This window comes from Pan paniscus, chromosome 4 (genome assembly GCF_029289425.2).
Source record: "Pan paniscus chromosome 4, NHGRI_mPanPan1-v2.0_pri, whole genome shotgun sequence".
Lineage (NCBI taxonomy): Eukaryota > Metazoa > Chordata > Mammalia > Primates > Hominidae > Pan > Pan paniscus.
The window spans coordinates 117,334,999-117,356,734 of record NC_073253.2 but is presented as its reverse complement, the minus strand read 5'-3'; the positions used below and the strand labels follow the sequence as shown (position 1 = coordinate 117,356,734).

The 21,736-nt window shown below is 37.9% G+C and overlaps 1 protein-coding gene across 1 annotated transcript; it reads left to right on the top strand.

The window, feature by feature from the left end:
- Positions 1 to 3,506: 3,506 nt before the first annotated feature.
- On the top strand, positions 3,507 to 17,376 carry LOX (lysyl oxidase). The gene is made up of 7 exons (XM_003826701.6): positions 3,507 to 4,512; positions 4,866 to 4,974; positions 6,321 to 6,458; positions 7,687 to 7,843; positions 11,279 to 11,374; positions 11,700 to 11,815; positions 15,131 to 17,376. The coding sequence occupies exons 1-7, from the start codon at positions 3,882 to 3,884 to the stop codon at positions 15,135 to 15,137; spliced, it is 1,254 nt and encodes a 417-aa protein (XP_003826749.1). The 5' UTR covers positions 3,507 to 3,881; the 3' UTR covers positions 15,138 to 17,376.
- The last annotated feature ends 4,360 nt before the right edge of the window (positions 17,377 to 21,736 follow it).

Here is a 21,736-nt window from a genome sequence, read left to right as displayed (position 1 = left end):
GTTTGTATCTTGATGTAGCTGTGGCTTATTATTATTATTGTCATCATCATTATCATCTCAGTTTTGAGTGGAAAGGAACTATGGTTTCTCCAATTTTGTGAATAATAGTTTTGTTATTGAACAGGGAACACAATGTGTGGCTAGATTATCTCCCGCAGGGCTTGCAAACACTGTATTGTCCCCAAATGTGGTAGCCACATGTTTGTTTTTCAGCTGACAGAGTCCTAAGCCAGAGAGATTTTAGAGGAAATGAAGGAGAGTGAAAATCAACTAAGCTTTTCATTAGCATGTGTGACAAAGGGTAGTGTGTTTTTCTCTTTTGGTAGTGTGTACATGTTTTAAGAAAGTAAATATTGCACATCATTACTGCTCTAGTCAGTTATTTATACTCTGATAAGAATTTTAAAGTCTGTTGGAGCAAATCTGGAAAAAAGGATCAACTTTATTCAGCTCTAAACTTTTAGTGCTCACGTGTGCAAGTCACCATTATGGTATACTACACTTCGGAACATATATATGTGTTCAAGAAATGTTTGTAAAACAAATAAATATATATTGACTTTCACTATTGGAAAATATGTAGAATGAGAAAATTGCAGTCTGCAGATTCTAACTCACACAAAATGCATCCAATGTTTTAAAGTCCAACTAAAAAATTATTTGATTAAATATTAATAATCATAATGAACACATTATAATCAATGAATCGAAAGTAATTGGAATAACTTGAATATTCACAAAAATCAGAGATTTTAAAACTAGGAAAGATACTTTAGAAAGAATTTGGTTAATCCTTGAATCCTAAATATAACAAAAGCCAGAGATAGTAAATAAACTGTCCAAAGAGACACAGCTTTTTTTTTTTTTTTTAATTGGAGCACTAGGATTGGAAACAGGGCATTTTATCTGGGATCCAGTGTAAACTTTCTACCCTCCCATTAGGGGTGCTGCTTTGGTCTGCCATTCTGACACTATGTCTGGCATAGCAGAGGTCTTCCCTCAGGAACCTGTGGTCAAGTAATAGCAGTTTCAGGCTTCTCTAGTCTAGGGAATAAGCTGTTCATGGGCACATGCAGAGCCTTTTTCAGATGAGGGATAATTACACTCTTTCGCTTCCTGCTTCTCCTGTAATTTGGCCTGTCCATTGAAATTATAATCTATACACCTGTTTCTTTCCATCTTTCTTAGTGGGTTTGGAGGAGTTGAGTAGTTTAATTTTAAGCACTGCAGCAAGTCTGTAAAATGACAGCTAGGGATGTCTCTGACCCTTATAGGGAGAGTGAGATGTCACTGTTGACTTGCCATCAGTGGGAATTGCATTTGAATGTTCATCTTCAAGTGCAAATTATCATGTAAGTAATAGATTTGCCAACCCATTGGCAAGCTTCCATGTGATATTTCCCTGTGACCAAGGATGCTGTGCGGTCATGGGCAGGGGAAATCTAACTTGACTCAAACTGAACCAAACCCATCACCCTGAACTGAGAATCATGTGAACTGATTAGGTGACAGAAGCAGCCACACCCTGCTCAGTGTCAGTCAGCCTTCTTAGGTGGAAAACAACAGAAATTGACTCTGACCATGTTCAGTCACAAAGGAATGTATGGGGGGGGTGGGTTGGGGAGTAAGAAAGAAAGAAGGAAATGCTGAAGAACCAGGTCTCAGAACTTACTCACCTAAAGTAGCTTGGGGGGCACTTTTTTGTTTGTTTGTTTTTTAGATGGAGTCTCACTCTGTTGCCCAAGTTGGAGTGCAGTGGTGGATCTCCGCTCACTGTAACCTCTGCCTCCTGGGCTCAAGCAATTCTCCGGGCTCAAGCAATTCTCCAGCCTCAGCCTCCAGAGTAGTTTGGGCTTACAGACATGTGCCACCACGCCTGGCTAATTTTTTGTTTGTTTGTTTGTATTTTTAGTAGAGATGGGGTTTTGCCATGTTGGCCAGGCTGGTCTCGAACTCCTGACCTCCAATGATAATAATCTGCCCGCCTTGGCCTCCCAAAGTGCTAGGATTACAGGTGTGAGCCACTGCGCCAGGCCTGGGCACTTTCTTTAGTAGTTTGAGGAGCAACATTTTTGACAGAGTCCTTCTGCTCAAGATTCAGATCCCAGATAAAATTAAACCATCTAGAGAGATGGCTTGATTAGCCAAACCTGGATCTCATGATCACTTCTTGAAGTGGGTAAGTCTCATAAATGCTCAGTCCTTCCACTATGCAACTGAGTGGGGTTGGTGGGAAGCCCCTCAAAGGAAAATCCGGTTGTTCTTACTAGAAAGAAAAGGAAAATGGATGTGAGGCAGTCAAAATCAGCAGAGGTCCACCACACCACCAAAATGTGGTGATTAAATATGGAGAGACAGAGACTAACAGAGGTATGTGAATATTGAAGTATGTCTGGACAACAGCCCAATGATGAGACCAATAAAATGGTTACCAAAATCTGGTTTTGAGTAGTAGTGTTAAATCAGACCATTTAGTAACCATTTTTTGTGGCAAGGTTTCTAGCACTGCCCAAACCCTGAGTGGTATATGAATAACTCGTCCATTATGTATCTCTTTCCAGTCAGCATAATTTATCCCCCACCTATATTCTTTTCTGACCACTCCTACTTCCTTCTCTTTACCAAAATCTAAACTCTAAGGCTGTTTCTTCAGCAACTTTTTTGTTTAGATTGGAAGATAAATCAAACAGCATGCGATGTTTTACTGACTTTCAGTATTTAACAGAGGTGATTTAATTTTTTTTTAAATACAAAGTCAAACTTCTTTATAAGATGAAGGAGAAAAATGTCTTATAAAATGCACATGTGAAGATGCCTTCTGAGTGCTTTCTCATGCAGACTTGTTCTAGTCTTTAATGAATATTCCTTGTAGACACTGTGGAGATGAAAGATGGTTCTCCACTTCTACTCAAAGTACAAATCAGGCCGGCATTTTGAAAAAGAGACAGGTTTATTCATCGCTGCAGCGTTAGCTGGCTTTGTTCCCTGTACAATTTCACTTTTGGTTATTAAAATATTCACTGTAGGAAATAAATTTGTAACCCATTTCTCATATTACCTACACACAGAAAAACAAAATTTGATATCCTGGGGTTTATTTGCTGAGGGCGCTTCCCATAAAAGCGAGTGAGTGTGCGTTGGGAAATGTGTCTGGTTAACTCTTTTATGGATAAACTTTAGTCACAATCCTCCCCCGCCCCCCTCTCGCCCCCAGCACCCTCCCAACCTCCCGACTTCCCGCCTCTCAAGGGCTGGTGACCTAATAGCATTTTTCTTCGTGCATATTTTGGCGTCGCCCCATGGCCTGGCTGCCTTCGCCTGTCTGAGTTTTTTGAAATTCCTGCATGTTCGCCCCAGATTAAGCCAGTGTGTCTCAGGATGTGTGTTCCGTTTTGTTCTTTCCCCTTAACGCTCCCTGTGCAACGTGTCTGGGGGGAGGAGGGCAGGGACGGGAGAGAGGGAGGGGCAGAGGCGAGGAGCTGTCCGCCTTGCACGTTTCCAATCGCATTACGTGAACAAATAGCTGAGGGGCGGCCGGGCCAGAACGGCTTGTGTAACTTTGCAAACGTGCCAGAAAGTTTAAAATCTCTCCTCCTTCCTTCACTCCAGACACTGCCCGCTCTCCGGGACTGCCGCGCCGCTCCCCGTTGCCTTCCAGGACTGAGAAAGGGGAAAGGGAAAGGTGCCACGTCCGAGCAGCCGCCTTGACTGGGGAAGGGTCTAAATCCCACCCTTGGCATTGCTTGGTGGAGACTGAGATACCCGTGCTCCGCTCGCCTCCTTGGTTGAAGATTTCTCCTTCCCTCACGTGATTTGAGCCCCGTTTTTATTTTCTGTGAGCCACGTCCTCCTCGAGCGGGGTCAATCTGGCAAAAGGAGTGATGCGCTTCGCCTGGACCGTGCTCCTGCTCGGGCCTTTGCAGCTCTGCGCGCTAGTGCACTGCGCCCCTCCCGCCGCCGGCCAACAGCAGCCCCCGCGCGAGCCGCCAGCGGCTCCGGGTGCCTGGCGCCAGCAGATCCAATGGGAGAACAACGGGCAGGTGTTCAGCTTGCTGAGCCTGGGCTCACAGTACCAGCCTCAGCGCCGCCGGGACCCAGGCGCCGCCGTCCCTGGTGCAGCCAACGCCTCCGCCCAGCAGCCCCGCACTCCGATCCTGCTGATCCGCGACAACCGCACCGCCGCGGCGCGAGCGCGGACGGCCGGCTCATCTGGAGTCACCGCTGGCCGCCCCAGGCCCACCGCCCGTCACTGGTTCCAAGCTGGCTACTCGACAACTAGAGCCCGCGAAGCTGGCGCCTCGCGCGCGGAGAACCAGACAGCGCCGGGAGATGTTCCTGCGCTCAGTAACCTGCAGCCGCCCAGCCGCGTGGACGGCATGGTGGGCGACGACCCGTACAACCCCTACAAGTACTCTGACGACAACCCTTATTACAACTACTACGATACTTATGAAAGGCCCAGACCTGGGGGCAGGTACCGGCCCGGATACGGCACTGGCTACTTCCAGTACGGTAAGTACCCCCAAGTCCGCTGGAAGCACCCGTGCACCTGGTCCCCAGCTATGTGGCTTCTCGACGTGGCTGCCTGGGCGCGGCGGGCTCCGGTCCTCGCAGATCCGATCCCTCCCCCACGCGCCTGCAGTGGCAGCCCTGGAATCCAGTGCAAACCGCGCGTCTGGCCCCTCCTGCTTCCTTTTCACATTGCTTTGCAGTCCCGGGCGTCCCCAGTTCTCTTGCTGTCCTCCGCTCCACTCTGCAGTCCCGGTGGGCGAAGGGTGCGGAGTAAGGGACCTAGAGGGGTAGGGAGTTGGAGCGGGGGGCGCCGGGTTGTTTCACTGCTGCGCCCGTCGCCTGCTGACGTTTAGGTCTCCCAGACCTGGTGGCCGACCCCTACTACATCCAGGCGTCCACGTACGTGCAGAAGATGTCCATGTACAACCTGAGATGCGCGGCGGAGGAAAACTGTCTGGCCAGGTACGGGCTGAGATGTCTGAGGCCCCGCTCCCCGGTCTTCCTTCAGGGGGCGCTCTGGTGCCTGGTTCTGACTGCTACTGTTTCGCGCAGACAAGTGTTAGGAAGTGGGACAAGAGCTGGGAAGTGGGACGTGACCTCCTGGGCATGCTGACCTGGACGGAGAGTTAATATTTTGAAGATTTCTGTGGGTTCTGTCTCAAAGTGCAGCACGAATCACAGAGGTGGAGGAAACCCTTATCCTGGAGACCGAAAGTCTCATGCTTTTTCCAAGATACTTAAACTTGGGAGTCAATTGTTCCAATCACTTTTCATAAAACAACTATACAGTAATTCAAAAAATTTATTGTAATGGAAGGGTGTGTTAATACCCCCTTAAAAGATTCGGGGCAAATTTGCCATCGTAGCCTCATTGGTAAAGACTAAGTTTTCCTCTTTTGTTTGAGACCACGATGAACTTGGTTGTTTTGGTATTACTTCAGCCAGAATAAGACCGTGAGCAAGAGCTTTGTTTTTCCACTATTCTAAAATAAAATAGTAACTCTGGGATTGGGGTTCTCTGAGTTTACTGCTGGGAAACAAAAGATGTTTTAATAAAAATTTAATCAGAAATTTAAAGTGTAAAATAAGGTCATCAATACCATCTGAACATATAGACACACTAAATATATTAGTAGGAACACAGTGATGTTTATTTGTACATTTCTTCCACTTTGACCCTTTATAATTGTCAAGCTAAAGGAAGTGAAGAAATCCAAGCTCATTTTCATTCCTGAGTCTTGCATCACTCACACCATTGAACTCCCTATGATGTTTTTACAGTACTGCCATTGTTTTGGGATAGTCAAGTTACAAAATTATTAATTTAAATCTGGGTATGCTCTTTTAGAGTTATTTCCTCAGTTTGCAGCTCATTAACTATTTTAAAAGTTTTGTTAAATTTGAAGTTTGTAATAAACATCTATGAATTATTTTTTTATTGGGGGATTATTTCCACTTCAGTTTCACTCATTCATATGATCAAACTTGAATTGATTCTAAAGTTTACTTCTGACATTTAGATTTTTAATGCTTATTATGTTTTTACTGTTAAGATCTGTGGATTTCCATAGGTGTTATTCATTCACTTATTCACCAAATATTCACTGAGCTCTGACTACTCCAAGACGGTTCTAGGAGCTTTGGATTCAGCAATGAACAAAATAAACAAAATGCCTTAGACTCTTGGAACTGATAGTCTAGTTGGGGAAGGAGGATTGTCACTACTATATAATGGAGGTTTTATTTGTAGTTTTGTCTTTAGTTAATATTCCATGAATATAATAATTTTTCTTTTTTCAAAATCACAGTACAGCATACAGGGCAGATGTCAGAGATTATGATCACAGGGTGCTGCTCAGATTTCCCCAAAGAGTGAAAAACCAAGGGACATCAGATTTCTTACCCAGCCGACCAAGATATTCCTGGGAATGGCACAGTTGTCATCAGTAAGTAAATGGGCCTCCTGGGTACTTTTGGGTTGCTTTTCATTTTTCGGGTGATTTTTGATATCACAAATGCAAGTCTTATTTCTTACCTGAAGGGAGAAAATTGCTATTACTTATATTTAGAATTTTTCTCTATGTAATTTCACATAACCCATCTACTACAAGATCCTGTTATCTTTTGAAATGGAAAATCTGAAGCCCAGCTTACTAAAGCTGTTGATAGGATACAGCAATTGACTTCAATAAAATTTACTCCAATGCATTACAGATAGGATTTCTTTAAAAGTCCATTACAGCCAAGATCATCTAAAGTTAGTTAGCATTAAATAGCATTTCATAAAGACCACGTTTTTTATCACAAGCATTCAGAAACCATTCTCAAAGAAAGATGTAGATGATACATCCCATCAGCTCAGAAGGACCTTCTTCCATCTTTTAAAAGACCTGTATCAAGCCCAAGGTGGTTGCCTTTTCTATCCTAAATTTAACGATTTTTGCATAAGGTAATTCTATCGTTTGCCTTAGTAACTTGCCTGGGTGTTTATTTTCAGGAAATCCTCATGTGTGGCCTTAAACTTACTTCCTGAAATCCAAGCCAGTCCTCATTGTTTTTTCCTTATGTGGGAAGATGAACAGCTCAGCACCTTCCATTTAATGAAATAACAAAAGTAGATATAAGTCACTTAATTTCCTGATAAAATAGGAATACTTTATTTCTAAATAAAAGTGTGTACTAAATAATAATGGTGGATAAAACATGCCATGAGTTCTCCCTTGCTTTTCACTAATGATTTTAAATATGTGAGAACTCAATTTTTTAAAATCTCATAGAAACCTTGAAAAAGTCATGTGCTGCTTTTTGGAATGAAACATCAGCAGTGGCAGCCAAGGGGAATACACTAGAGAACACAGGGCAAGTTTCACTTAAGCACAGATAATTTATTGTCCATTTCTATTTAATATTCAAAGACAAAATGGGGTACAATAAGAAAGCAAAATACTGAACTAAGTCTTTTGTCCTAGTAGCAAAGTTAAACCTTACAATTTTGATAGATTTATGTCCTGGGGAAAAAATAACCCTAGCGTGAATCTCTCTTTTAGAAGATAAATTTGGTCTCAATTTTAATGTGAAAACAAATTTGTGAAGCCATGGGGGAAGTCATTTAATATCTTCATTGCTTTCTCTGTATGTAACTGACCACCATCTTTTTGTTTTGTGGGACATTAGACATTACCACAGTATGGATGAGTTTAGCCACTATGACCTGCTTGATGCCAACACCCAGAGGAGAGTGGCTGAAGGCCACAAAGCAAGTTTCTGTCTTGAAGACACATCCTGTGACTATGGCTACCACAGGCGATTTGCATGTACTGCACACACACAGGTATGTTGGCACCCTGAAATCCAGAACCTCAAGCCTCAGAGAGAAACAGGTCATCTACCGTTAGTTAGCATTAAATAGCATTTCATAAAGAGCACACACATTTTTATCAAAAGGATACAGAGACTGTTCTCAAAGAAAACTGTAGATGATATACCCCATGAGTCTAGTATTTTCTTTCCTCTCACCTCTCTTTTATAAAGCATTCAATTTGAGGTCCATGTTGTCAAGATGGAAAATAATTGGGAAAAGGCAAATGATGGCTTGATGATCCAAATTACTTTTGAAGTATTTCCAGTTATGCATGTAGCCCCTATTCATGATCACAGGTCAGTGTGGGTCCTTGTTACAGTCCACAATGAAGAACAAAAATTTACTCTCTGAAAAAGTCTGAATGGTTGACAACATATGCACCCATTCTGTATTCCTTAACTGGCTTAGTAAATAACTGTAAAAAAAGATATCTCTGTTTTTTCACCTGTGAAACCATTCCTTCCTTCTGTTTTATGCTGAAAATAGAATAGTGGTTGGGGTTAGCAAATGGAGGAAAAATAAGTTTCTTTAAAAGCACTTTAAAAAGTTGCCTCTTTTAATAATGCAAATAAGAGCAGAAGGACACCATTTCTTTCTCCACACATATATATTTAAATCTACAGTATAACTGATGTCAGATGTTGTTTGGATGGATTTTTTTAAAGTAGTGCTGAACTAAGCAGTTTGCATGTTTTATCATTGGAAAATGCGTGTCAGTTAAAATCTATGTCAGTATTTCCATATGAAACCCTAATTTGTAAAAGGACATTATAATTTGACTCCTGCCCAGATCTTGGCAAGGGGTAGTGAATGTACATAACTGAGGGTATGAAGGGATCAGCAGTTGGCATCTTGGGAAGCAAATTCCAGGGCTGTGGCAGGAAGCTGTTTGGTGACCTAAATGTTACCATTGCTTTTTTCTCTGAGCTTAGAACATCATAGCAATTGGAGGGGGAAAGGTTAACTTCTACATGCCCCAGGACAGTACTTACTTAAGAAAGAGGAGATGTAACTTACCCACACATTATTCATGTGTGCATATACAGATTCCCTTTTCAGTGATCTGCAAGTCCTGTGCAAGGGACCTAGAGTTTATTTGCCCCATTTACAAAAAGAGGCACTCTGGACAGCTCACTCTGAAATATTTGAAGCTGGGATTGTAGACATTATAGCACTTCTGGATCCCCCCCTTCTTTGGGGTGACCCCATTTCATTTTATATGGTAGCTTTCTTGTTAATCGTCTTCCATATATGTTCTTTTTAACCATTATTCACCAAATCTTGCATTGAGCGATTTATATATTTGTTTTTTTCATTAGACCAATGTCTCTTTCACATGGACTTCATTTAAAGGAAAAAATAGTCTCTCAATCACCTAATGATGACTCAGATTAGTTTATTGTAATGCTGCTTAAATGTATTCAAGCATAAAACTAGGTATAACTTCTTTAGATTTATACTTTTACATATTAATAACTCGTGTTCTGAGACAAAAATTTACATATTAAATATATACGAAACTAAAACAGTTGCATTCACCTTATTAATTTAATGTAACAAATAGTATGTATTGCTAAAACTCAAATTGCTGATTTAGAGAGCCTCAGCTAACATTCAACATTGAATCTGTTTTTATATTTTGACTTTGCCTACATGAAATGCCTATTTGCCTTAGTAACTCGTTTTTGCTTGCTTGTGCAAATAATCAAAGCTTGTACTTAAGTTCTGCCAGCTAATGAACTCCAGAGTGCCAATTTCAGCATTTTTAAAGCTCTTTTGTCTATCTGAAGGCAAGATAAGCATTGAAGCATTATGTAAACCCATCTTAAATGAATACCTAATCCAGTGAATCCTTTACAATGTCATGAACATTGTGGTAGTAGTAGAAGTAATAACTAGCACTTATTGAGTATGTATTATATGCCAGAATCAGAATTGTATGCTGGAATCAGACCAAAAATTCTTCATTTTATATTTACTACTCTACTACTCAACATACTGTTAAGTGATGTATGGATCACGGTAGGAATCTAGATAATAACAACAGAATATGAGTCTCACTGCTGTGACACTGACCCTTCTGAGTTTGGCCTGTCTGTGCTATTGTGTGCTCTATGACAGCACAATTCTCCCCTGCTCTTCCCAAATCAAGCTACAGCTAAACCAGCATTGGTAGAGCATGCTAAGGTGATTTTACTGTCTCTTGGGTGACCAAAGTGATCTTAAACAGCAAAGCAATATTGGTTGCTAGAATTGAATGGCAGTATTGAGTTAAAATGAATCTAGCATGTACTTTTAATTTAAATTACTATTAGAATAAAAATACAAGTTAAAACTTTTTGTGAAGAACTAATGGAATCAAGAATATACCTACAGACTCCAATCTGAGGAAACTTCTCTAGAATATAACATTCTTAAAAGCAAGGACTGTATTTGTTATATTTTTCTCCTCCCAGCCTGTAGAAGGCACTCATTTACTTATTGATGTGAATATTTTAGCAAGTGGAGTGATGTGGCATTCATCAATTTAGTCATGCATTTACCCCTTCAACAAAATATGTCATATTTCAGTGACTGTATGAGAGAGAGTATAGTGGGGTAGTTAAGAACAGGGACTCTGGACCTTGATTACCTAAACTCAAAACCAGCCTAGCCACTTACTAGCTGGATACCCTTGGGTAAGTTATTTGATCTTAGTGTGCCTCAGTTTTCTCATCTATAAAATGGAGATAATAATAGCCCCTCATGTAGTTGTGAAAATTGAATTTTTTTATACACACACACACACACACACACACACACATATATAAATGTTTACGATTGTTCCTGCCACATACTATTTAATAAATGTTAGTTATTCAAAGATACAACGTAAACTCCACCCTTAGGGAACTTGCAGCCTCTGGTTAGCTATATTCTTACATAGCATGATTATAATGCAGAGCAAAAAGGGATAAACACTGTAAAAGCTATCCACAATAAAAAGTATCATAGACATTCAAAGCACAAGAAGGTAATTTCCAAATGGGGAAACTGGGGAGGATTTCACTGAGAAGAGGACATTTGAGCTAATTATTATGTGGCCTTTATTCCTGAACTGTTAAAATTCTAGAACTTTGGTAGAGGCCTATTTTGTTCCTTCAGATTGCATTTATCTCTGGTGATATATGACACTTTTAAGAAGTGAGGTGTACTACTACTTATATTAGTCCTGTATCTTTTTTAGCTGGAGGTGCTATAAGGCTGAGTAATAAATACTTCTCAAGGGAGATGAAATATAAGTATAGTTTTATGTCAGACTCTTGTAAGTACTAACTTAAAATTTAATTTGCAAATAATAGCATATTATTTAGCATAGTCTGACCATATACCATAATTTTAAATTTTTTATTTTGTTTATCTTAGGGATTGAGTCCTGGCTGTTATGATACCTATGGTGCAGACATAGACTGCCAGTGGATTGATATTACAGATGTAAAACCTGGAAACTATATCCTAAAGGTAAAGACCTTGGAAAATATATCATATATTGATATTGCAGATCAATAGGCCCTCTTCTCTGGATTCAAATGTTAAATAATCATGGTATTGGAAGCAATTATACATCCTCAAACTATTTATAAACAATCTAATCTAATCTAATCTGTCTTATTTTAAAGAACTTCAGGGGAAAAAATGCAGTCTCTTTCCATAACGTCTCCAGAGTTTCACCACTTACTTAAGTTAAAATCCCTTCCCTGCTTGATTTAGCTAAGTCCTCATTAACAATTTCCTTATTGTAGCCCTATGGAAAAAGAAATACTGAGGAACTCTTTGTGTTGCCCAGGTCAGTGTAAACCCCAGCTACCTGGTTCCTGAATCTGACTATACCAACAACGTTGTGCGCTGTGACATTCGCTACACAGGACATCATGCGTATGCCTCAGGCTGCACGATTTCACCGTAAGTGTTATTTGCTTAGCTAAGTAATTGTTGTCACAAATAATTTTTGTTCATGCCAAACATTATACATAGAATGTATCTGTTCTACTACTACAGCAGCTTTCTTGTAAGCAGACCAAAGGCAGAAAATGGTATGCAGTCTGATTTTATTTTTTTAAATAATGGAAGGCAAAGGAGAATGTACTAAGGTTTTTAGTTTTCAGGAGAAGCTTAGTTTTCAGGAGAATTCATAAACAGACCACAGTGTTTACCCAGAAGGCATTTGTGAAGGCCCAATATATCAAATTGCTCAATATGTAGAGTGGGTGAGCTTGTAGAAGCCCCAGTAATTGCTTCTTGGCCCCTTCCTCGCAGTCCCTGAAAGAATTGCTAGGGTTCTTCAAAGTACATTTTGAAAACCACTGCCATAAAGTAAGCAACTGAAGAGTTCAGCCCCCTCTGGTCTGTACAAATCAAGATGTCATATATTTGAGTTCTAGAACCATTGATACTAGGAAAATACTCTGCAAAAGATTGAGGTGTGTGGAGGTTTCTTCATAATATTCCTACTCCTGAGACTCTTCTTTGAATGAAATACTGGAAGATATCTATTCACAGGGAGGTGCTCTGATGAAAATAATGAAAGAAAGTTGGGTAGGTTTGACTGCATGCCTGTGTGTCCTGCCTCATCTCCTTAAGCACTACCTCCCCAAGTGTTGCTGGGTGCTAGATTATAATTACATATGCCACTTGAGTTATGCCTTCCCAACAATGAGAATACTATTTCCATTGGAATGATACTCAACACTCATCAGCTTTGCTTTGTCACTGGAGAACCACCAGTGCCACTGGATCATACAGACAGGTATAGCAGAGCTATACTAGAAACTCATAATAGAAATTTCTGCCTGATACAAAAACCCAGGACTTTATACATAAAGAAGCAGAGACTGTGCTTTACAAGTGTTGTCACAACATAAGAGATAGATGAAGCCTGTGATAGCAAAAGGATAGCACTGAAAAAACAGAGTCACATACATTCTTCTGAACATGCCCACAGCACAGAAAACCTGGCAGGTTTTATGGCCCATATTGTGTGGAGTTGGTTATAGTAGAACCAACCCCCGACCCCCACCGCCAGAACACCATTATAATTTAAGCTAAAATAATTTGCACTTAAATAAACAGATTAGTTAATTTTTTCTTAATTTTTATAATTCCTTAATTTATTCATCCATTCTCCATTTATTTATTCATTTGCACTCTCATTTTTGTACTGTTTGTTGATGCCCGGAGCTAGATATTACTGAATAATGCAAACATAAATAGGACTACTAATCTCTATACTGCTGTAGCCTTATTACACTATTTTCAGTTAATTACTTATGAATTTCTTTGTTTAATGTCTGTCTCCTGCTCTACTCAGTGATGGCTGTGATTGAGTCTCTTGTCCACTGTTGTATACCCATTGTCAGGTACAGGTCTGCCACCTTGCAGCCTCTCACTCACTGCTTAATGAATTTCTTTCTCAAATAATTTGAGTAAAGGCATTTTGAGTAGGGGAAGTGAGAGAATTACACATATAACTGTAATAGAGATACAATATGAGAAGTTTCATGAGGGGTAAAATAAAATGTGGTAAGATCAGAAGGACCTTTGCTATAAGTTTGGTAACTCCCAACTATGTCTTACTGACTTCCCACTAGAAATAGGTCTGGAGAGGTCTGTTGCATAGAATGTCTCTTGCTTTTAATCAGTAGAATCCATTGAATTGGGTATTGCTAGATATTTAGAAGAAATAAAAATTGTTGTATTGCTCCAGCAATATGACTGTACAAGAGGGATTCCTGATGTGGTCACTCATATAAAGTTGAATTTTTTTTTTTTTTTTTTTTTTTTTTTTACTAGTTATTACTGACTGTAACAAACTTCAAGAGTGGTTGAAGCTGGAATGTTTATAACTAATATAAATCAGATGAAAATATGAAAAAGTGAAATTACTCATAATTAGTGATCATAATAAAATATCATACTTATTCTGAGTGGAAATATTGGGGAAAGTATAGAATATTTGAGAAAAAAACCCCACACCTTCAGGATAGTAATACTTGCTTCTTATATTTTGACTTTCACATCAGGCCTTCCTTCCTAGGAATCAGAGTTCAGAGAGAGGAGAGGTCTCTTTGGGCTGAGTTTCAGGAGTGACTTTAGGATACATTTGAATTGAGCCTTGAAGTCTGGGGAATGCACCGGGGAGCATTAAGGAAAGGAAGCCCAGGGCAAGTCAACGTCACAGGCAACTTGCATGGCAGGAGGAAACTGCAGGGCATGTTTGGAAAAACAAGTCTTCTAGTTTGGCTAAAGCATAAATTTTGTGGAGTTACGAGTTGGACAAAAAGGATGGAAAAGTAAGTTGGGGCCAGATGGAAGACAGCCCTGAAGAGCAGGCTAAAATTTATTCTGGAGGCAGTGGGAGGCTGAAGCTTTTTGAGCAGGAAGTGTAACTTGCCTAAGGCCATCAGGTCAGTCTGGTGGCTGTGTAAGTAGCAGTAAGTGTGACTCTGAAGACATATCATTTATCAGTTCACTGGTTGCTTTTCCTGCCAGATATTTAAGAGCATTCTGTTGATGTGTAAAAGCCACCCAGTAAATAGGTGAATAGGTGTGTGCTGTTAATGTACCCTCTCTCCTTCATTTTCCTCATTGAAACAAAATGTACGGATCAGGTGACTCTGAGGCTCCTTTCAGTTATAAGATACTATGTAAGTTTTTTTTTTTTTCTCCTCACAGAATTTACTGTTTGGAAATTGGTAGTTTATGATTTGAATAAGTGAATTTTTACTTCCTTACATGAAGATCTATGGTCACATTTAAAGACAGTAATATTTGATTGATTAGCTTTGGTCCAGTTTCTGCCTATTAATGTATTATTCTGCATCCAAAGCCATGCTGGAGAAGGACTAATTCAAGATGGAGCAGAGGCCTTGACTCTACTTCTTGGTAGACATGCCACCCTTGTTCCATGGAATGAATTCCCCTGGTCAGGGATGCTGGTCCCAGAAGTCCTGCTGTACTCTTGAGTGTTTCAGAAGTGGTTTCTTTGCCTCTAAATGTGAAGAGTGTAGGCATCGGGCATCTCTGCTGTTGACATAGTTACTTTCTTCAAACCATTATTAAAATGATATACTACTGCATAATTTCACAACATGATTGCTGCTTAGGTGGAGGGAAACTGTTGCATAAAGTTTTTAAAAGGTTGACTTTAAATTTGTCTGTTGTACTCATTCATTATACTATCAGGTTAATAATTTGTCTTATTTTGTCTTCTTAATCTAGGTATTAGAAGGCAAAGCAAAACTCCCGATGGATAAATCAGTGCCTGGTGTTCTGAAGTGGGAAAAAATAGACTAACTTCAGTAGGATTTATGTATTTTGAAAAAGAGAACAGAAAACAACAAAAGAATTTTTGTTTGGACTGTTTTCAATAACAAAGCACATAACTGGATTTTGAACGCTTAAGTCATCATTACTTGGGAAATTTTTAATGTTTATTATTTACATCACTTTGTGAATTAACACAGTGTTTCAATTCTGTAATTACATATTTGACTCTTTCAAAGAAATCCAAATTTCTCATGTTCCTTTTGAAATTATAGTGCAAAATGGTCAGTAATATCTAAATGAATGAGCCAAAATGACTTTGAACTGAAACTTTTCTAAAGTGCTGGAACTTTAGTGAAACATAATAATAATGGGTTTATATATGTCATAGCATAGATGAATTTAGAAACAATGCTCCTACTGTTTAAATACATATGGACACATCTGGTGCTGAGAAAGAAACAAACACATTACCATTGGTGTCAAGAAATATTACTATATAGCAGAGAAATGGCAATACATGTACTCAGATAGTTACATCCCTATATAAAAAGTATGTTTACATTTAAAAAATTAGTAGATAACTTTCTTTCTTTCAAGTGCACAATTTCATTTTGACTTGAGTCAACTTTTGTTTTGGAACAAATTAAGTAAGGGAGCTGCCCAATCCTGTCTGATATTTCTTGAGGCTGCCCTCTATCATTTTATCTTTCCCATGGGCAGAGATGTTGTAAGTGGGATTCTTAATATCACCATTCTTGGGACTGGTATACGTAAGGCAGCCGTGAAACTGGGAAGTCATTTTGATGACTGATGTGATACATCCAGAGGTAAAATGCATTTAAACATATTAAAGTATTTGCCAAAGATACAATTTTCTTGCTGACATAAAAATCATACAAACAATTCCCCCCCAAACCACAACTGTCTCTCAAATAACTTAAAAAAATTGAAAAACATTTTAGGATTTTTCAAGTTTTCTAGATTTTAAAAAGATATTCAGCTATTAGAGGAATGTTAAAAATTTTATATTATCTAGAACACAGGAACATCATCCTGGGTTATTCAGGAATCAGTCACACATGTGTGAGTGTCTGAGATATAGTCTAAATTAGCAAAGCACATAGTATTACATACTTGAGGGGTTGGTGAACAAAGGAAAAATATACTTTCTGCAAAACCAAGGACTGTGCTGCGTAATGAGACAGCTGTGATTTCATTTGAAACTGTGAAACCATGTGCCATAATAGAATTTTGAGAATTTTGCTTTTACCTAAATTCAAGAAAATGAAATTACACTTTTAAGTTAGTGGTGCTTAAGCAGAATTTTTCCTACATTAACCAGTATTAAAATCTCAAGTAAGATTTTCCAGTGCCAGAACATGTTAGGTGGAATTTTAAAAGTGCCTCGGCATCCTGTATTACATGTCATAGAACTGTAAAGTCAACATCAATTACTAGTAATCATTCTGCACTCACTGGGTGCATAGCATGGTTAGAGGGGCTAGAGATGGACAGTCATCAACTGGCGGATATAGCGGTACATATGATCCTTAGCCACCAGGGCACAAGCTTACCAGTAGACAATACAGACAGAGCTTTTGTTGAGCTGTAACTGAGCTATGGAATAGCTTCTTTGATGTACCTCTTTGCCTTAAATTGCTTTTTAGTTCTAAGATTGTAGAATGATCCTTTCAAATTGTAATCTTTTCTAACAGAGATATTTTAATATACTTGCTTTCTTAAAAAACAAAAAAACTACTGTCAGTATTAATACTGAGCCAGACTGGCATCTACAGATTTCAGATCTATCATTTTATTGATTCTTAAGCTTGTATTAAAAACTAGGCAATATCATCATGGATACATACGAGAAGACACATTTACAATCATTCATTGGGCCTTTTATCTGTCTATCCATCCATCATCATTTGAAGGCCTAATATATGCCAAGTACTCACATGGTATGCATTGAGACATAAAAAAGACTGTCTATAACCTCAATAAGTATTAAAAATCCCATTATTACCCATAAGGTTCATCTTATTTCATTTTTAGGGAATAAAATTACATGTCTATGAAATTTCAATTTTAAGCACTATTGCTTTTCATGACCATAATTTATTTTAAAAAATAAATTAAAGGTTAATTATATGCATGTATGTATTTCTAATAATTAAAAATGTGTTCAATCCCTGAAATGTCTGCCTTTTAAATATAACACCTACTATTTGGTTAATTTTGACGATTTTTTTTTTTCAATTAGGAAGCTAAAAATACTACTTTATTCCTTATATGAACATTCATCCCCCTCCTGGCACCTCTAAACACACCCAAATAACTCACAAGTACTGATTTAACACTCAGTATTATTGAACTTCTTTGAACTATTTTGAACTTTGAATCTCTTCTCTGAATAGCTGCCGAAACTCAAATAATTAGTTGATGAAGGTTATCAATTAATAAAATAACACAGACCAGTCTTACCAAACTCTAAATACATTTTAAAAAATAGGAACTGGCAATGATAAAAAGAATGTTGAGTACTGACAGGAGATTGGCTTTTACACTAAAAAAGACAGAAAATGGACTAAATAGGAACATAATTTCGGAGTTTATGAGTCAGTTTACAATATGCCATACTAGTGATCTCATAATGATTCAGACTACAGTCTGGGTTAAAGATGTCTTGACCTCTGAGGCTAGCATAACATATATGAGTATACAACTTGCCTATTTCCAGAAAATCTGTATATTTTTATAGAATAACTTTATTTACAATTTCTATCATCCAATTACTCACTAGGCATTATTTGTAGTACTTTTTTGCTCTTTGAAATCTCATAGGATAGTCACACTTATAAACATTCCCAATATTCAGATTCTAGAAGAAATGCAATTCATTAAAATTTTCCTGGCACTGAGAGTTAATCTTTAGCAGATTGCATGAAAATACTGAATTCCTGGTAAGGAGATATTTTGTTTTAAAAATAATGTGTTTTGATACTAATCAGTGTATTAACTGATAACTAAAAAGTACTCTTTTTTCTATATATATTTTTTCTTTTGAACTCATATTCACAATCAACATAGTCAATCAGTGAGTTAAGTCTCATTCCTAGCTACCAAAATTCCTGGGCCACTTTTAAACACTAAACATTTCATTTATCCTCTAAGCTAAAATGGTGCTGAGTTATTTAAATCTGAATGTAAAATGCATTAAATCTTAGCTTGTGGTATATAAACATTTAATTAATATAAAACTGCTTGCTATAAACTAAGTAACATGTCATTTGGTGTTAGGTTTTTAATGAAGTTTTAGCTTCTCCCAAATTTTTCAGGAATGTTATTTGTAAGACGTGTAACTTTTTCGAAGAACTCTTATTTTAAATGCTCAGACATTGGCTTTATATTCTTCTTTGCATTCTCATATTCTTTTATTATACATCTATACTATGATTGCAAGATTATATAAAAATGCCTTGAATAAATGATTTCAAGTGTCTATAGTAGTCATTTGTTGTTATATAAATAAATCATCTGATTTTCATTTTAGTTGAAATGTTATAAGCCATGGATATGGTTGGTAGTTTCTCTTAATTGCCTTTTGTACTAACAAATTGTTTAATTAGGTCACACTGGAAATTTGTCTATGATGGATAAAAATCTAGCTGATGTTTTAAGTAGACACTGTCATACATAAACTTTTATCACCAGTACCAGCTACTTATAAGGACACAGAGCAGGCATTGCAAGAACAATCACACTGCTTTAATTAAGGTTTACAAGAAATATATCTGACTATAGATATAAACACACACATATACACACACACATCTAATTCTAGCTACAAATTATTTATATAAAGAGACACATTGCTATCATAGTAATCCTTATTTAAATATGCACCAGATTAGCCTGAAATCTGGTAACATGAGAGGGCAAACAGGCCCAAACTTTGGGCAAGTGTTTTGGGGGAACAACTCACAAAATTAACCCACAAAAACAATTCATCCTTAAGGAGTCTTGCAGGTAAAACAGATGTAGACTTGTGGCTGGCAATTTGCAGATTTGAGTTGTAGAATATCAGTGATACTGGAAACCACAAATGTCCTGCTTCTATCTCCTGCTCAAGGCAAAGCATCTGAATATGCTTTTGTTATTAAATCAAAGATGATTTCCTTTGTCTCATCAGCGTACAGTGTTTCAAGCACTGTTCATTAATTAGCTCAGTAATCAAAGATAGGGGTGTGTAGATCTTTCCTTTTTGTCTGAAAACTTGTCTGCCTTTATGTGACTCATTTGTTAATACTTCCACTCCTTACCACAGATATTAGTAGAGGATTAACACACAGGTTGAATAAATCACTTTCATCATAGTAATTTGTAGCTTAAAATCAGAGACCTTTCCCCATACTCCTTTTTAATTTGGAGAGCAAATAATATTTATATAGAATTAGGACAATATTGATTTCCTAAAGCATGTACTAAAGAGTTCCAGTTTCACAAGATACTCAAAAAGAATCCAATATTAAGTAAGTATGGGAAATGTTATCTTTCCCATACTTTGGGAGATTCACAATACTTTTTAGCATATATAAGTGTCTGAGAAATCCTGCAGTAACGAAACCACTTTGCTATCTAGTGTTTCTTAAATTTGTTTTGTCACGAGTCTTTTTTTAAATAGCACTTATTATCCTAGTATACAATTTTTGCTTGGAAAACTGGGATACACCATCTTAAGTAATTTTAAATTTGTAGAAATGAGATCATTTGGAATGTATTTAAAATAAATGTGGCAGCATTTGAGCTATAGGACATAAGGATACTGGATATCCAAAACTCACTAATTTACTGCCTGCTTCACTTTCTAAAAAACTACAGAACATGGTGAAATAGGACCTTTTCAGTGGAAAGGATTATTTAACTCTCTAAACCATGTTCTATTTTAGAAAAAAATATGTCTTTCCTATTTGTTAGATAACTTGAATGCTTTTAGGTACCGCTTATTAAAATCTCTTCCCTCACAAATCTTAGTTGTTTATAACACTAGGGTGAAACAATCATTTTCTTCATGGTTCATTCATTTTGTATACTTAAAATTATGTTATGCATAATTGCATAACTTAAGTAATTTTCAGTTAAAGTTTTGTACTTCCCATTGTGGGCAGAGAAAAATGGGACTGGAAATAAATGACTTGGAAGGATGTATTCATATATTTACAATTTGCTACAAATAATTTGTTTGTTTCTTAATTATGGGAAGTAGGCACAAAATTTGGAGAGAGAAAAAAATAGAGCTATATAACCAAAAAGAGAACCATTAAAACAATTACCAAGAATATGCCTGTGTCACTGTTAGAAACAATATTGCTAGTTCTCAATTTACATACCAAGTCGAACCAGAGCTCCTAACACAATTGTATAAGTAGGGGCTAAAGACAAATTTAACGATAGAGTCTGATAAGAGATCGTTTGAAAAAAATGAATCAAATAATGTTGGGTCTTCATATATATGTCTTTAGTGAATTAATGCATGAATCTTGAGTCTGACAATTTGGAGCCAATATTACCAGCTAGTCATCTGCAAACTGATGAGCTAAACCATTGCCATACAGCTAACATTGGAGTCAAGAATTTTCAATTATTTTTGACATTATTTTTTAGAATGATGATATTAGAAAAAACCCTTTTAAACTGATTTATAGTTGGGTTGGTGCTGGGGCTAAGATTCATGAATGAAAAACAACCTGGTAGTTGTGATCACTTCACATTTGTTTTAGGATTCTGGTTTCTGCCGACAGGCATATATCTTAAGCTTGCCTGGTCAAAAGAGCAATTCTGGGTTCATGTAACCAAAGGACAAGGGTGGAGTTTGCTGCAGGAGCAGATGGAACCAGGAAATCAAACACCAGCAAGATCACATTCTTGCTGTCTATTCTCTGTTTCTTTGTGAATCAACTTTATTTTCTTGGTTTCATTGAGGTTTCATGAAGATGCAACCCTGGTTGCCTGCAGACCGGGTTACATATGTACACAGCTTATTGACCAGAAAAAAGCGGCATTAACCTGTGCTCCAATTTGAAAAGCTCAGGGGAAGGTATTTCATGAGCTCAGTTTGTGTCATTTACCAATCCTTGACCCAGTCGTTGTAGATACTACAGCTGATACAAATGGAGTCAATTGCTCTTATTAATCACTGAAGTAAAAAAGGTGAGGTCAAGTAAGAGGATGCTTCAATCCAAACCACATGACTGCATTTTGGCTTATGTGTGGGTGTGATGGGAAAGTGGAGGAAAGGAAAATGATTCCCCAGATGAGGGTGAGTTATTATGGATATTGCCAATGAGAAAATTACCAGGACCATCAAGCCACCATGTTTACATCCAGCAAAAAGATTAATAAAATCAACATCTACACAATCCAACTCAAAATATTTCCTTCCAGGCTGCTCACCTACCTGATTTCTGTTAAGAACCCCCTTATTCATAGTATCTAAGGCCTGACTTTCTCTCCAGAAAGAACTAATGCCACCATCTTCTCTACTTCCATATTACTTTC